The sequence below is a fragment of the Sciurus vulgaris genome (genome assembly GCF_902686455.1).
Source record: "Sciurus vulgaris genome assembly, chromosome: 12".
Lineage (NCBI taxonomy): Eukaryota > Metazoa > Chordata > Mammalia > Rodentia > Sciuridae > Sciurus > Sciurus vulgaris.
Window position 1 is genome coordinate 109,242,249 of NC_136473.1, and position 17,497 is coordinate 109,259,745.

Here is a 17,497-nt window from a genome sequence, read left to right on the forward strand (position 1 = left end):
ATCCTTTTAAATAGACCTCTGTAGCCCTCTGCCCAACTATAGATGTTCTTCAAAATTTAACCTGGCTCTGGGGTCTGAAGTTACATCCAAAATCCACTTATTGGAATTGATTGAGTCACATGGCACTCTCTCATCGTGAAGAGCCCATTCATTTTTGTACCTCCAAGTGTTACACCCTTAAAAATTAGTCTCAAACTTCTATCCCACCCTTGACCTTGGTATCAAGTCCGATTTCCGTGTCTTCATTTACAGAGAACTTACACTTATAGCATTTAGGTTCCGTGACTCATCTAATGCTCCATTGGGGTGATGTTAGGAGGTGAGGACTTTGGAAAGTCACTAGGTTGAGATGAGGGCCTGAGAGTCGAGCCCCCATCATGGGATTAGTGTCCTTAGCTCCAGTGATCTTCCCCATAACTAGGTCTTCTCTGCTTGCGCCAGATTCTGTCCGTGGTACTGGTGATCCTTCTCCTAGTCACCACGATGCAGACCAATGCTGTCTGACTCGCTTCCTGTTCTTTTCCTGCTGCAAAACCCTCTCAATCCTTTCCTTGCAAGATGTTTTCTATCCATTCATTGTTGTGCCCCTACAGCATCTTTGCCGGCTCCATTCCCAGCTCCTGTTCTGCCCTAGTTTACTTTCCTTCTTTTATGAGAATAACCCAACCCTGCTAAAATGGCGAATTTTTGCATGGCTCTTTTTTTCCTACTTAAAAGCCTTCCGTGGATGTCTGTGGCCTGAGGAAAGGTCCACATTCCCTCGTCTGATGACGGAGGCTCGACACCGGTATTCAGGGTTTTGTCCTATTCTGCTTTAAAATAGGCTCTTCGTCCCGTCCAGGCCCACCTCGCCATGTCTCCCTGAACCACACTCCTCCCTCCTGTGTCCCTGCCCTGCTTCCTTCTCCACTGGCCAGCTCCACTATTCATCGCCCAAGTTCTGAACGATGACTCTCAAGCCCCAGTTCCCCTACGAAACCTTTCTCCCACTCAAGATCACAATGTTTGCTCTCTGGAAATTTGTTGACTCTATTTGTCTGACTCTTATTAATTCCTTGCCTTGTGCAGTCCCACCAACTTGTCCTGGCTAGAGCTGCCTTTAAATCAGATTTTAATTGTTTTGAGAACAGAACTCACACCTCGCCATGGGGTCTTTCTGTCCTCATGACCCCACAGCCTATGCTATGCACAATGGGTGACTTAAAGCATTTTATTTTGCTATTTCATTGTTCTAAATTAAAAGGCTGTGCCCTATATGAAGTCCTACTGTCAGACACTATGGAGGAGCGGGGATGCTAATAGATGTTGGTAAAACTTGCGGGCCTCTTGGGCCTCTTGTAAAAGTTCTGCTCCACACCTATCCCCCTGCCCCTGCCACTGTCTTTGTCTTTGAAGAACAACATTATTTCCCCCTTTTATAGGAAATAATATGGTAAGAAGATAAAAGTTCTCTTGTTTATGAACACTTCTTACCTTCACTTTTCCAAATGTGCTTTTGGATCTTGGCAGACAGGTGTTTTTTGAAGTTCAGAAAGAAAAGAATCAGCAGACTCTAATGTACATGACAAAAGACACTGTAATGTCCTTCTTTCATTTTATTGAAAAGGAAACATTTCTATTCTAGCGCAAACAATGTATATTTTACATCATAAAGCAAGATATAATTTACATATTACATTTCTTAGGAGATCTTTATACCATTATGTCATTCCCTTTTTTATTAGGTTGCGTCTTCTGATTTAATTTAACCTGCCAACTACCCACACACTGGCATCCTGTTTGGGGGGGGTTGGGCAACAGCTAGGTGCTCAACTCTGTCTGGGCATAATGATACCTTGAGGTCTGGCCCTGAGACCCTCTTCTGACAACTGGCTTCCCAGCCAAAAGCTACTTCTCCAAATCACATAGCAAACGTGTGTTTTCAAAAAAAATCAATAGTAAATCAAGCGCTAGTACTACATTGTTTACTTCTTGATCAAGTGCTCAAATAATGGATGCTTGTAGTGTTGGTCCACTATCAATGGACATTCCCATGACTTACCAGCACTGATCGCTCTTCAGAATTCCCAGAGATGGCTTGCCTAAGGCATCAGACAAAACCTCCCAGTCCTCCCCCACTAGGGTTTATGGAACCAGGCTTTTCTGCAGACCACTGGAAAAGTATGTCAGGATGAAGGTTTCAAACAATTTTTTTCACATGCCTCCCTCTTCTAAGAGTCTCCCTTTCCATTCTTGACTTCTGTTCCTTACCTATGACCCAAACCCTCTTTTAGCTGTTCTCCCAAACCTTCAGACCCCTCAAATTCACCAATTTCTTGGATTGCACTTGCTTCACAAACCAAAGACTGTTTCCATCTGTAAGGATATACTGTTTCTTTGAAACTTGATAATCCACAGCAATTCATGGGACAGAAGAATGAGTCAAGAGATTCCTTAGAAGCAAAAGTGTGAGTTGTCCAGTCACCCTACATGATGGTTCCATAAGTAATGCTTTAACGGTGAGTTAAAAGGAGAGGGAACCAGTTGTGAAAGTAAAATGCCTAAGATGGGCTTTCTTCTTATTGAAAAAAGTACAGAATCAACATTTGAAATACACTTTGAGATGGGAGGCTGTTAGGCTGAAAAAATATATATATCACCATTAGCTCAATCTGATATGCCAAGGGAAATACAAATATTTGCTAAAAGTGCATCTTACACCCCAAATTCCTTGCCTGTCACTCATAGTTCAAAGTTGACATGTTTGACCAAAATAAATCTAAAGATTTTTAATCACAGGTAACTAAATTTATTAGAATCAAACTGGCCAGGATAAGAATATAAGATAAAATATGTCTATTTTGCATGTCTTAAATTATTCTTTGGTCAAATGGTGTGATTTCTCAGACATCTGAAAATATAAACCTGTTTCTTACTTCCAAATACATGGCTTTAAATATGTACAGCCAGGGAGCATTTCTTTCTAGAAAATAAGGCTTCCTGGTACGGCACCATTCCATGAACATTGTACACTTTTATAGTCCTCTTCCTCTCCAGGCTACAAAGTGCTGGACATGCAGAGAACACAAAGAAGTGTAAAGGAGCAAAGGTGTAGAGCCTCACAACACCCCTGTGAGGTAGGGAGGCATTGCTAAACCCATTTTATAACAGGCAAACTCAGGCACAGCATGGCAATATGGTTTGGTCGAGTCCACCTGGCAAGTTATAAAAGCAAGGCTGGAAACAAAGAGAAAGAAACAAAGAAATATCAGTCCTGGCTCCTAGCCCTAGATGCTAAACTTTACTTCAAAATACCTAGGGAAAATAAAAACAGTCTACAATTGCCTTTAAAGTTTTTGGAATTTAGACAAACCTTTAGATATCCCTCTTAAAACATGTGTTCCATCTCTCCTATTTCTGTTGAGTGGAGAAAGCAGATGACTTTTTCTCCTCTAAGGATAATTCCCATGATAGATCAGAATATATCAGCATTCCACCAGAGCCCAGCTCCAAATTCAAGGACATCTTTGTTCTCTCGAATAATTTGTAATTCATTTAAAGCCCTAATGCAAAAACGAAACTGTTCTCAAACAACTGCCCTGCCAATTGCTCTGGGCCTTAGTGAGAATTCTGTGTAGAATATAAGGAAAGAAGCAAGATCCCTAACCAGTGTCTCATCACTGCAGAGATAAGGACAGTGGTGATAGTGTGAAATTTGCTTTCTGTGGTGTTTGAAAAATTGCAGACTGGAACTTGCAATATTTTATATATATATATAAAATATATAAATATGTACAGTATATATATAAGTGCGCATCTGACGACCCTTAAGGCACCGAAGAGAAGTAGGCCATGCCTTTCACAATTCAGTCTTTGTTTTCCTAGAGAAATTTCTCTCCTTCTCAAGTGAAAATATTTCCTCTATCAAACAGCCTGTGACAACAATTAGCTTTAACTCAAGATGACCGAATGTTTAGATGGGCAGGGTGGTGTTGCTGGTGATATTATAGTAGATAGCTTAGAGTTGAGACCTAGAGCTTAGAGCTGAGCGTGAGCCAGACACGGCCAGCCACACCGGTCAGACGGACCAGTGACCAAAGTTGTACACGATTTTTGTTTTCCAGCAGCCGATGGAAGAAAACCTTACCATAACCAACAGACATGGACAGAGTGAGAAAGGGGATCGTGTGAAGCGCAGATCTTCAGAAAGACTTTGGCTTTGCAAAAGCTCCTAGAGAGAACTGGCAAGAGCTCAGAGTAAGGCACTGAGGTTTGCATGGGTTGGTGAGAAGGCCTGGCATCTCTCTGAGCATGTGTGTGTGTGGCTTCTGTGGCTGCCGCAGACCTTCTCCAAACCTCTTAGGATTATGGGAGTGGGTGGCTGAACCTAACTGAAGAAGCTCGGCATATATTAAGCAAAGCATGAATACAAAGAAAAATAAAATAAACACACAGAAACAAATGGTGGTGGAATTCCAGAGGGAGGAGGAAGGTTTGTTAACTAATTTTCATTTTGCTCCTCTCCTGCTTTTCTCTGCCATGGTCCCAATATTTTAGTTCTGTTTGTTTGTTTGATTGATTGTTTTTACTTTTTTTTTTTTCCAGCAGATGAAGAAATGACAGAGCAGGATAGGTGTCTTATGGTTTTGATTTCTTCTTAGGCCTGTTTAATTTTTTTTTTTCCTCAGTTGACTGTTGGCACCTGGTTCCTCTGTAAACTATACTCCTTGGCCTTCAGTCTCAGGTTGGCAATGCTGTTGGCCATGCTGATGCCCTGTGCAGGGCTATTGTTGGCACATGTGGCAGAATAAGTAGCCATGGCGCTGTGGGGACAAAGGAGAAAGCAGGGAGAATAACAGGCATTAGTTTCACAAAGCTGCAAGTCCCTGCCCCGGGTGGATGCACTCACAGGACGGGGCACACAGGGCGGGGGTCAGACTGGATGACCTCTAGGGTCTCTCACAGCCAGGCTTTCCATTAGGCTAAGGCACTTGGAGAGGGTGGCTGTTCTGCAGGGCAGGGGAAGCGGACGGGAATGAGGCCAGGGGAGGAAGGGGCACTTGCTGCGTTGGGCCCAGTGAGTAATGATTTATTTCTGGGGTGAGAGAAGAGCGCTGCCCAAATGGAGCAGCAGGTGCTTTATCAGCTGACTAATTAAGGCAGCATTTGATCTCTGCCTACCTTGCCTAGCCCATGGGAGCAGCGAGGCAGAAATGCAACTTTGGGACAAAAAAAAAAAACTTCAGGAGATTTTGCTGCTTCACTCTAAGTAGCTGTAATTCTAACACATTTCAGATAGTCAATAAATACTATGATAAATAATGTGCTTGGAGGATCAGGTAGCAACCAACATAACTTCTCAGTCATTCTTGGTTGCCTGATTGATGTCACCAGCACTGAGAATCAAGAGGCACCTATCCACTGGCCTTGATTTCCTAACCTCTCCTCGAAACTTCCTGCGGAGCACACACTGCCTTTTGGGTCAGTTATTTTGGAAATGTCTAAATTTATCAAAGGCTCCAGGTTCAGCATTCCTGACCTCAGAGATAACTGCTTCTCACTGTCCATATCGCCAAGAAAAACTTGAAGCTGTGTCATTGTCAGAGATTGTACTTGGGACCCAGGAACAGCACTAGGTAGAAATTTGTCATTGCATCCATGAATCTCTTTTAAGGAAAAAGAAATGGTATTGTAGAACTGGATGAAATTATCTTTTATACGGAATGGCTAAAAGAAGACTCAACTAAATGAAAATGTTTTAGTTGTTTCTAAGATTAGCAAAATCCCTTTCAACTGAGGTGGGGGGAGCTGGGGATGGAGACAGACTTATAAATGGAACGACATGTGCTTTTCTGGGGCCTACATTCCAGTGGAATTTGTCAGCCACACAGGAGCCTGTGGTGCTAGGATCAAGTGGTGAGATCAGAAAGAGAGAAAACGGAAGCTGCTCTCAAGAAGAGATCGCCCATGCTCCTCTGTAACACCACGCGGCCAGACTTATCACAGCCTCTTTCGGCTCAGTGACTAGCGATTAGCCCAGGAAGATTGAGATCAAGAAATATAAGTAGTTCTGGATTGCTACATCTCTCCAGAAATACACATCTTTAGCTTGCAGCACTGGTATAAGGGTGTGAGCACGTGTGTGTGAGAAAGTGAGTGCATGGCAGAAAGACAGAGGCTCAGAGGGTCGCAGAGCCTGCCTCCTCCTTCTCCTCCTCCTCCTTTCTTTCTTTCTTTCCTGGTACTGGGGAGTGAACCCAGGGGTCCATAACCACTGACCCACACCCCCAGCCCTTTTTATTTTTCATTTTGAGACAGGTTCTCGTTAAGTTACTTAGGGCCTCGCTAAGTTGCTGAGGCAAGTTTTGAACTTGGGATCCTCCTGCCTCAGCCTGCAGAACCACTGAGATTAACGACATGCGCCCCAGGTCCAGCTGCCTTCCTTCATTTTTGCCCGCTCATTCTTACTCGGCACTTCTGGGTGGTGGTCTCCACCCTCCTTCAGGGCAGGTCCTCCTATAGCAGCCTGCCCTTCTGCTTCTCTCACTTAGTTCAGTTTTGATGAATAACTTCTCTGACATCTATCACTGTCCTCAGCGGTGAGCTCCACAGAGCAGACACCAGCTCTGCCTGTTCACAACCTTATCCTCCCGGGGAGCCGATGCCACTCCTGGCACATGCTTGGTGCTCGTTAACTCTTTAGTGAAGAGACAGTGAGTGGTACGCAGACGGGTGAGATTAAACGGATTCCTCATCACTGTCACTGATCTCTGTCATCCTGCTATGAGTGACGATTTCCTAAAAACTGATTGTCCACCGTGCTTTCACTCTTAAGAAGTAGTCCTTGCTGTAAGATTTGCTATCTTAATGGAAAGAACAAAGTCAGAAGGACATGGCAAAAGGGGATGATCATTACATATTCTGGGATACATAAAACCATCTTTCCACAGTAAAAATAAACAAATATTAGAAGAGTTGAGACAGACTATCACTTCTCCCATTCTCCACCAAAGGGCAGAGGCAGAAGAGTCTCCAGCTAAAGTCTGCTTCATTAGGAGTGAAATAAATGACCAGAATAACCCATTAAGATAGGAAATGTCTTTTCTAGAATGCTCCAAGAAATGCCATTTATTTCCAAAACACATACACATATCATCATTTAGTTCCTAGATGAATTGCATGTTTCCACTCAAGATTCTGCCAGAAATATAAAGCCCATTGTCACAGAATTCTAGGGTACGCCAAGGACCTGAAGCTCTAATAACTAGGAAAAGAGATGAGTGGATATGGAAAAGGTACCTAAACCATCGATTATTATAAAATCAGCCAAATTAGCCTTTCCCAACTAGGAGTCTGAGAGGATGAAGTACTAAAGATTGTAGACAGTAGGTGCCATTTTAAATACACAGGGATAAGCTGGAATTACAGGGTATCTGCATCAGTTGGTAAGTACCGAGGGTGACAGTGAACGGCTTCTGAGCACAGAGGGTAAAACTTCATGAGAGAACATGAAGACAAAGTCTGGTGGCAAAGTGCAGACTGCCATGGAGTATTGTCCTCGGCCTAATTTTGGAGATGTGTTTTCCATTCTTTGAGATTCTGGACAAGCAAAGTCCTACTTAATAGAAATTCACCCTTTCTGTTTGCTTAGCAGACAAAGCAAACCTGACCTTGGGGGATTATGGTAGTTTACTGAAGTCGTTTCTACCATTTTCCAGAAAGGTCTGCAGTAGTAATGACTGCAGTTTTGTCTACTGTGTACCATTTTTGCTACAGTTGCTTCACAGTCTACTGACTGTACCATCAGGGATGCTAGTCTGGGATTTACAAGGTAGCACATTTCTTAGAAATGCTGAGTTTTTCTCCCTAATGCAGGCCAGACTATAAAGTCCAAAATTAGAGGAATGTTGATCCACTTTTTTACTCAAAAACAAATTAACTGGGAATTAGGATCATATATGGCACAGGATGTTCACAAGGCATTTTTTGCTTGAATGGCAGCCTGTTTTTGTGCAGTAGAGAACGGCGCCCTGGTCCAGTGGTATGGTGGTGCATCATAAGAACACCACCTAACGATGAGTCCTCACGGAAGCCTCCGCTGATTGTGGTGTAAGGAGCAGAAAGCAGTTGATATTAATGAATGGATTCTGTGATTCCCTAGAGGCTTCAGAAGTGATAACATTTCACTTGCACAATTTTAGAAAAGTTATAAATGTTGGAGAAACTGATCTGACTTATCCCAGCATTCTGTGGCTGAAAGACGTAGGCTAAGAGAAGAGAGGCCACCTTCATCCCTGCCTCTTAACTGACGTTTAGACTGCATCATCCCACAAATAGAGACTGCAGTGACATTTTGCGCACGTGCTGAGGAACCGCATCTCTTTCCCTACGGTAGTTCCACACGGGTCTAGCTTTGCAACTCAAGCTATATGTGCCTTGTAGGCAGGTGTGGGTGGTTCTTTGACGTAGCAGTGATAAACAAGAGTGGTTGCAGGTCAGAAAAGACAGACTCACTGAGTGGGTGTTCACGGACTAGCTGAAGCATGGCAGTGACTGATGGAGAGGACTCGCTTCCTAAAGGGAAAGCAGACGCAAGAGGCCCTTGGATGGTTGTCAATCTGAAAGACTGTTGGTGACCACCTCTTTTCTATGTCATGGAAACTCTTAAAGCTCTGCTTTAGGGAAAGGAGAATGCTGAAACATATTCTTGCAAGAGAGAGAGCTGTCAGGACAATTAGCTACTTTCAACCAATTCATGGGGCCATTCAGACTATATGAAATGTCCACCCCTTCCTATCAGACCTCCTGGGGTAAACAGGTAAGATTGAAACTGATGTCCATCGTAGGTTAAGTGTAAGACAACAACCGAGAGCCAGCTTCCTACCCGCTGGGCTTACCTCGTGAGAAAGGCAAGGTGCAGATACGAGCTGACTCCTGGCCCTGAGTTTATAGGGTTTGGTTAAAGAACCATCTCTACTTAAGTTCTAGTAAAGCTCTGTGTATCTGTGACCAAGAAAGGACTTTGCTGGGATAATGTGCAGGGAGACATTAGAGATGAGAAAGAAGGGCTGTCTCCCGTCTGTTGACTCAGCAAGGCGAGGCTGGGATGGCCACAGAGCTGACAGGTTTAACGGGGCTTGGAATGTTTCCATTTCCTTATTTGGAGATTCCTAGCAGATGTGACCCCACTGCAGGCAGCAGAATGCCGACCCGTTGAAGGACGGTTCTCACTGGGGACAGATCATTCATGATCCGTCGAACCCGCTCTGCAAGGCTACAGTGAGGGAAAACGTGCTGAAGACGCTGCCGGACACCAAGGAGGCCCGAGCAGCCCACTCGCAGCACGATTTCAAAGCCGGGAGACTCAGGGCCACATGTCCCTCAGCTTTCTGCTCACCTGTAGTGTGAACCCTACAAGTCACAGGACAGTTGAGGACGGTTTGGGAGAAAGCAACACTCGACTCCATTTTCAACTGTAAGGTGACCTTCTAGTTGGCTCCTCTGAACACATGATGACAGACTGTAAAATTTGACCCCAAAGACAAATCCGTCAGCTGAGAAGTCTGTGGGTCTTGCTGGGAATCCAGGTTTTCCTCGGGGGGATTCTGACGCAGGAGCCTTTCAGAGGCTTGGAGCCCTCAGTTTCCCAGGCTCTGCGGTGCTGGAGGGCAGAGGCCGCCCCTGCCTCTGCGGTACTTTCTTTGGTCAGTGCAAGAACAGTGGAGGCAACTGGCCCTCTAAGAAAACTCAACACTGGTTTTCCTGGGGAAGCGTAACTGAAACGAAAGCCTTTATGTCCCATTGAAAAGGTTCTTACGTGACGTCAACAATCACGTGCAACTTCCGTTTTGGAAATTCAGAGGTTGCTTTTAAATGTAAACTTAGCTCTTACGAGTGGACACGCTTGGACCACGTTTCCTCAGTCAGTCTTCAGGGTCTTCTACATGATCAGTCACATTTCTGCAAGCCTTAACTTTTCTTCTAGAACTGTCTAATACATATATATGCAAATGTTGGCATATGTAGGCTTTGCATCTTTCTATTGTACACATTTTTTAAATTTCTTTTTCAAAACATACACTGCTTATTAATAGGTTCCGAATTGCCCTGTGAGGTCTGCAGCAGGGACACATGCTGGCTGGGTTTTGATACAAGCTCGCACAGGAAGTCCATGATCCGACAGGAGCCAGGAGGAGAACATAGTTCTTCTGACTCCTGCACGTGCCCTGCAGTCAGTCACCTGTCACCTCACTGTTCAAGGCGTGTCCTGAACGGCACGGCCATCACCTGGGAGTGGAGCAACTTGTCGATGCAGAATCTCAGCCCCGCCCCAGGCTTAGTGCACCCCAGTCCGCAGGGATGGGGTCTCAGGCGAGTCCTGAGCACAGCCACATTTGAGGAGTGCTGCTCTAGCCGGCGCTGGCCTTAGGTTTGTGGGCAGGTTCTCCAGTAGCTCTGGCTCTAACCCCAGTCCCCGCTCTAGGACCTCACTGCTTGCGTCTCCAGGACTCGAACCCCTACTTTCTTAAACACACTGAGCTTCCCCTTAAGCCCTACCCCAGCAGCCCCCTCCCCCCTGACAAGTTACCTTTTCAGGGTCTTCCGTTAGAATCCGTTATGAAGCCCCTCGTGTAAACAACATCTTGGGAGGGACGAGGATCTATGTTTGAAAGTGTGAAAGCAAGAAATGAGCCAATGCATTCAGCAGATGTCGGGCCGCACCAGGGGGACAAGGCAGGGAGGGGCGCTTCACTAGTGCGGGTGTCCAGCCCTCCCTCCGCAAATGGTGCTCTGGACCAGGGCGGCAGGGCCGGGCCATTGGCTCTCTGCTCTCCTGGGAACTGAGGTCTCTGGGGAAGGGCGTCTTAGCTATTTCATCTCAAAAAACAGGCAACAGCCCAAGACTTGGTTGGTCACTGCTACCCAAGAGCAAAGTGCTCTGTAATCGCTGAGTCCTCCCATCCGAGGGCCTGCGTGTGGGCTCATTCTCATAACTTAAGGAAAATTGACCTGAGCTAAGCAGAGAGTATGGTTCCAGAAAGCTTCCTTCCACTGACCACAGGTAAATAAAGAAGACACCTGCCAGGAAAGTAGCATCTGAGCTCCAGGATGCTTTGCTTCCTCTGGAGGCTCAATGGCCTGCTGGTCATGTCCTATAAAATGCTCAAGGGAACGAACAAGGTCGTGACATACCTGGAGTAAACCATGTGCCTGAGTTTGCCACGGACAAGCCTGGTTTACGCCTGCCGTCCCAAGGTGATTATTAATACCACTCCCCTTTCACTTTCAAAAATGTACCAGTTATATGGTCGCCACTCTGACTGCAAATGACACCCAGGAAAAGATTTGTTGGCTCTTCCCCAGTCCACAATTCTGAGCCTTAGAAAGTAACTGTTCTGTGCCTTGGCTTCCTCCTTTCCTCTCAGGGAAGAGCCCTGGAAGTCAGCCAGCTGCTCTCTAACAAAACTGTCAGCTGGCAGTCCCCAGGTCGCAGGAGCAAGCCCCAGGGGTTGTCCCTGTGGGGTGCCCACACCCCTGAGCTGTCCACTCATCTGAGCTAGACCTTGCCTCAAAAACAACAGTTTAAACAGTTCTCCAGCCTTAGACTTTTTGCTGTTTCCAAAACGGTGCAGGTTCAACTTGAATGAGAAGAGTCACGTGTCCTAAGGAGTGGGACAGAAACAGGGACCTCAAGTACTGGCTCTCACTCTTCCCTCAAGACTTCAACCTGGGCAAGGGTTCAGTCTCCTCTTCTTTGGAACTGGAGCAAGGACAGAGTATCACACAGGAGTGTCCCAGGGATTAACCAAGACAAATGCTTTTTAATGAATGTCACTAACTTGACATAAGGACCAACAGAAATTGCAAGTGAATTTTCCATAACACAAAACGTCTATCAATTCCTCCGCTCTTCGTCACTCGTTTTTCTTTTGTATTTCCTTAACAATAGTTATATTTCCTAGCAAGTTTCAAAGTGTGAAATCATAATATATTGCATTCTAAACAGCAGAAAAATCTCTAAGTAACAGAACGGTTTTTGCCACTTTTAGAAATTAACCAAACTATAAACACTTCATCAACATTAGGTCAAAAAAAAAAAAAAAAAAAAAAAAAACCAGATTAATTCACTGCTTTAAACCATCGCTTTTCTACTTAAATTTGGAGATTAATTTATTCTTCATACAGAATATGAACAATCAGATTCTATAATATTGTTTTAATTTTTACACTCTTGTATCTAAGAAATGATATAAAAGCATACCATAAATGAGCAAGAAGTAATAGGGTATATAATCTTAAGTGAAAAGAGCAGAATACAAAATAATATGTACACTAAGGCTACACTATTTAAAATATTGAACTCTAGTCGTAGAAGAGAACAAACTAGTTATATCAAGATGATAGAATGATGTGTCTTTTGAAAACAGCTCTAGATTTTCTTTATCATCTTTTTTATTAAAATAGAATATTTCCAAAAAGGCACACACGACTTGCCAGATTAACAGCTTCAGTTAGAAGCCCACACACTAAATGCTCCTGGTGTGGACACTGAGGCTTGGCTTCTGCTGCAGCCGGTGTCTAACCTGACACTGGTTCCAGAGGACTTTGTCCCCATATGCAGGGCACTGTGCTCAGCCTGTCCCTGGCAAGGACCACATGGCAGCCGTCTGGGTTATTTATGGCTGGTGTGAGGAGACCTTAAGGAGCATGCAGGCAGAAAGAGGAGTAATGCTTTCTGGTTATGACCACATTCACACCCAAGAACTTGAGTCCCTGGGCTTTAAACTAGACCCACAAGCCATTTAGTGAGTCTGTGGACTACCAGTACTCATAAGAGAAATAAAGCAGCCCTTTACTCTTTTAAAATATTGAAGAATATGTGATCACGATGGTCCTGTTTTTAGTAAATTCTAGGGAAGAAGGGTCTACATTTTAAGTAGGACACACAGATAAAATTGATCTCTCAAAATCAGCAAAGATGAGGGTAATGGGGTCCCAGAACAGAGCTTCCTATACATGGGGCCACTATGTACTAAGACCAGTGTTAATTCAGGCTAATTTTACAAGAAGGAATATAAAAGACATTCCCAAACGCATTTATAGTGTTTCTCTCACGAACTGCTCTGTCATAGACAGAACATTTAGGTGAGGCTTTTGGCTTGGATCGGAGCTATTAGATCTGGAAAGCATTTGCTTTTCACTTCAGGGGCTAGGTTTCTGCTAGGGAACTGTTAGTTCCGTTAGTCTAAAGCCTGTCCTTAAGCTCATAATTAACTTGACAAGAAAAAGGTAAACAAAGGCACAATAAGTGAATTTGCGAACACTTCTTCCATTGAAATCAGCAGAGGAGAACATGCAGGCTTGACCTGGTTTCTTAGAACGCTCAGGTCTAGGTTCAGAGAAAGGCACCCTGGACCAGCCACGTGGTGCTGAGCACCCAGGTCTCAGCCTGCCTCTGACATCAGCCGTGTTCAAAGTCTCAGTGAGACTGAAATAGCACTCTGCCATTTGCTTCTTCAAAAAAGTCACTTTTTTAATATAAAAGTTTAGTGTAAATTATACATTCTTTTTTTTATTTAAAACATACACAAGTGCACACACACACACACACACACACACACACAACTGACCCCCAAAGACACCTCCAGACAAGTAGATAAGAATTAGCAACAGAACGGAAAGCATTTGGGATCCGAAGAAAGTCCCACCTACTAACTAATAAGGAACTGAGGTCGTGAAAGTGATTGAAATGAGCTCGGGGTTTTCTTTCCTTGTGTCTGCACCACTGTCTCCCTCCCTTCCTCCCTTTTTCCCTTCCTATTTCCCTTCTTCCCTTCCTCCCTCCCTCCTGTCTTTCTTTTCTTCTAATTCAAAATCAGTTTCACTGCGAGTTTGGAGCCTTGCATGTTAATTCCCTAATTGAGCCTAAGACACAAAACTATCTGCAATTTAGAAATGGGGTAGTTCTGTTCCAGAATGGCTGCGGAAAGGGACAGTGGGCACAGCTTATTATTGGTCTTTCCTTTTAGATTCTTCCCCATCTTTAAACACTTTGCAAGAGTTCCCGAGTCCACGAGGAGACTGCTGATGGCCTGCCCCTCTCTCTTCTGCCCCAAACCCTGCTCCTGGGGCAACTAGTAACGTCCTGTGGAACTCTGGGGATGTCAGCAGGTTGAGTGTCTCTGGAGAGGGTAACCCAGGAAGAAGTGTCAGCGCACGCGGCTTTGAGCGTGACGATGGCTGAGGAGCGTGTGGAGGTGGAGCGAGGGAGGGCGGGCGAGCCATTCACCTGTACGGGGACGCCGTCCCCCAGGAGAGATAGTCGGTGGGCCTCGGCGCGGGGCGCGGGACGATGGGCTGTTCCAGGGCGCTCACGTCCCCTGAGTAGGGCTTGAGCAGGGACGCGTTTTTGTTGGCCAGCATGGCTCTCTCGTTCCTGCGGAACTTGGCCCTTCGGTTCTGAAACCACACCTGGAAGACGGTGGGAGGAGAGAAGGGCGTGAAGAGGGAGGGGAGACAGAAGGGAGAGGGGACTGGACGCAGCACGGCCTGGAACTCCTCCCAGGGAGTCAAAGTAGGCCGGGTCCTTCCCTGGTGGGCCAGGCCTAGAGCCGGCCAGGCCTAGAGCCCGCCAGGGTGGGGACGGCAGGGTGGGACGGCAGGCTAGGTGGGAGGCTCCTGCTGAGCATGCAGTAGCCTGGGTTCTATCCCCAGCACAAAACAAAAAGAAAACAACACAAAAAAACCTAGGACTCCTGAGACAGCTCTGTGACTCACACACCAGACAGCAAAATGGGGGCACAATCCCCCTCATAATCGTAATCAAGGAAAAGGAAAAATCTCACTGGACCTCCCCACAGATACAATGACTTTACAAAATTTTTTTCAAAATTCTTCAAAATGTGAAAACTTCTGCTTTCATGTTACTAGGTGTTTAAAAGAAAAGTCTCTTTCTCCAAACGCGCTGACAAGGATTTAAGGAGCAGACGGTTTGTTTTGGAGGTGCAAGGAACACCATTTGGGGAGTGAGGGGCCGCAGAGCAGCAAGCACTGCAGAGAGCACCAGCAAGCCCCTGGGCGGTCCTGTCTGCAGGAGCGCTGGGCTCCGGCCACCGCAGCAGGCTCTCTGTCATCCCTCTGCAGGGGCCAGGGAGCCGACTGCTTGTATCCTGGCTCTTGTCACTCATTGGTTACTAACATTCTGGCACTTCTGACATACCAGAGGCAGGCAAGGAGGTCTCTTGAGGTTCTGGAAGGAAACATGGATGCTAAACATCAGAAGTTGGCTGGACTACATTTCTTTGTAAGGTTTGAGGGATGTGGTCGACAATGACAGCATTCATTACAGCTAATAATAAATTTGCACAGTAAGGGCCACCAGGACTGGGAACATCGAGAGGCACATTACTTCTGGTCATCGTGATAATTCCAAATACTGTTCTATTATTTCTATTTTAGAGTTAAGGAAACAGGTTCAATGAGATTAAGCTATTGAAGTTCACACAACTAATTAATGGCTGAGGTTCCTCTTGTTCTGCCGTTTTGTTTGTTGGTGGGTGGGGGTGCTTGCTTTGGCTAGTTGCTTCTGGCTTGCAGTGTGGGAGCTGCATCCCCAGCCCAGGGGCTGAGCTCGTCAAGGACATCCACCTCATGACCTCAGCCTCTCAGACCACAGTGACGCTGCCCCTGCCCCTTCACTCATTAGGAAGCCTTTACAGAGTGCTGCCATGTCCGGGCCCTACCAAGTGCTGGGAAGAGAGATGAGAAAGGCTTATTCTCTGCTCTTCAGCAGCTCCCAGTCTACAGAGGAAGATGTGTATGCGGGAGAAACTGCAAAATAAATAATTTAGGTGCACTTATGGAAACAGATGCTGGCGAGGCGTGGGGGAAGGGATTCCAGCACATGGAGGGACAGCTGCATGGTTCTGGGGGCAACACACACCCCAAGTATTCCAGGATCACTGCCCCACAGAGTCGGGCAACAGGGGGAACCAGAGTGGGAATCCACAAAGGTGGAATCTGGACATCCCTTCCCGGGCTTCCTGGACCCCAGCTGTTCTGTTTCTTCTCTTCATATTGCTATTGGAGTCATCATTTTAAATATCAATGTGATCCTATCAGTGCCCTGCTTGATATCATCCACTGGCTTCCCAAGACAGAATAAATGACAGCTCCTTGTCATGGATCCAAAGTTTGTTCAGGAATTAGTTCTTTGTCCAACTCTAACTTGGGCACTGGTCCTCTACCTGTTGGCTGCTTTCCACCCACCCGAAGTCACGGCAGACACCCCCTCTGCCTGCAGTGTGCTTCCCTTTGTCCAGCTCCAAAGCCCAGATGTTAATCAAGATTTAACTTTAACATCTGAAGTCTTATAGTGGAAGGAAGATAACTTTTAAGGTCCAACAGAAATGAATAAAAATACTGGCTACACTACGTTCAAGATTTATCTTGGAAAATTATTTAATTTCTCTGCTCCTTGGACATAATGTTCCTACTTCCAGGATGGTGAGAGCCACTCCAGAGTGGGTGCTTGATCAGTGTGCATTCCCTCACTTTCCCCAGGGAGCCTGGACGGTTCCTGCCTCTGGTCCATGGCTGGTTCCTGTACCTTCCTCTAAAGGAGGAATCGCCACACAACATCAAGACTATGATTTGCACCTCTGCTTCCCAGCCCCAGACTAGAACATCCTCAAGGAAATGGTCAGTATTTTATTCACCCCAGCAAACCAAAGCAGGTCCAAAGGTATAATTGGTGCCCAATAAGTGTTTGATGGAAAAAAGGGGGAGGGAAAATGAAAATGAAAAAAAAAAAAAAATCCACAAATTTTACAAAGATGAACAAAATATGGCCTCCACCCAAGGGGACTCCACCATCGAGTGGAAGAAGCTGGCCACAAACAGCTCCATGTAAGGCACATCCTGTAAAGATAAGTGCCCTAAATATGAAGAAGCCTGGAGTCAGAAGGGTGAGCTTAGACAGGGAAAGTGCTGGACTCAGGGAGGAAGAATGATCCTGGAGGAACAGTTCTATCTTCCTCTTAGGGAATGTTCACAGCCCTGGGAGTTATTAGTAAGTAGCAGGTGGGAATGGAGGAAGAGACAACAACTCTGCCATATCTGTCTGTCTATCCATATTTGACTTCATCCTCTTTATTTTATATGTATCTATACCTATAGATAATATGTATTATTTATACGTATACAGATAATATGCAATATGTTTATATATATATATATATATATATATATACACTTGCCTACTGTAATAGGGATAAGATGGTCTCCCAACCTAAATATTATTTTCACTTTTTTTTTAATTTCTCCCATTGCATTATCCAGGTTTCCTTCTTTAAAATTCAGAACACTGTAGTGAACATAGGACTTCAAGGTCACTGTGGATTACTGGCCTAAAGTTCTTCCTGACTCCACCGCAGGCTGAGGTTGGGGTGTCAGCCGTATTGCGAGGTGAGCGTTGGGAAAGTGGAAGGGATTTATGACCACTATGTAATAAGCAGCT

At 45.3% G+C, this 17,497-nt stretch overlaps 1 protein-coding gene across 2 annotated transcripts in view; it reads right to left on the reverse strand.

The window, feature by feature from the left end:
- Positions 1–1,582: 1,582 nt before the first annotated feature.
- The window catches only part of PRRX1 (paired related homeobox 1), a 69,204-nt gene continuing 53,289 nt past the window's right edge, over positions 1,583–17,497 (reverse strand). Inside the window, exons 3-5 of one of the 2 annotated variants that reach the window (XM_079106417.1) lie at positions 14,270–14,451; positions 10,568–10,639; positions 4,667–4,802 (exon numbers count right to left, since the gene is read on the reverse strand). In XM_079106417.1, coding sequence (XP_078962543.1) covers positions 10,585–10,639; positions 14,270–14,451 — 237 coding nt within the window. In that variant the 3' untranslated portion in view covers positions 4,667–4,802; positions 10,568–10,584. Of the gene's footprint in view, positions 4,803–10,567; positions 10,640–14,269; positions 14,452–17,497 lie in introns of both variants that reach the window. The other variant, XM_079106416.1, reaches the window with a different exon arrangement.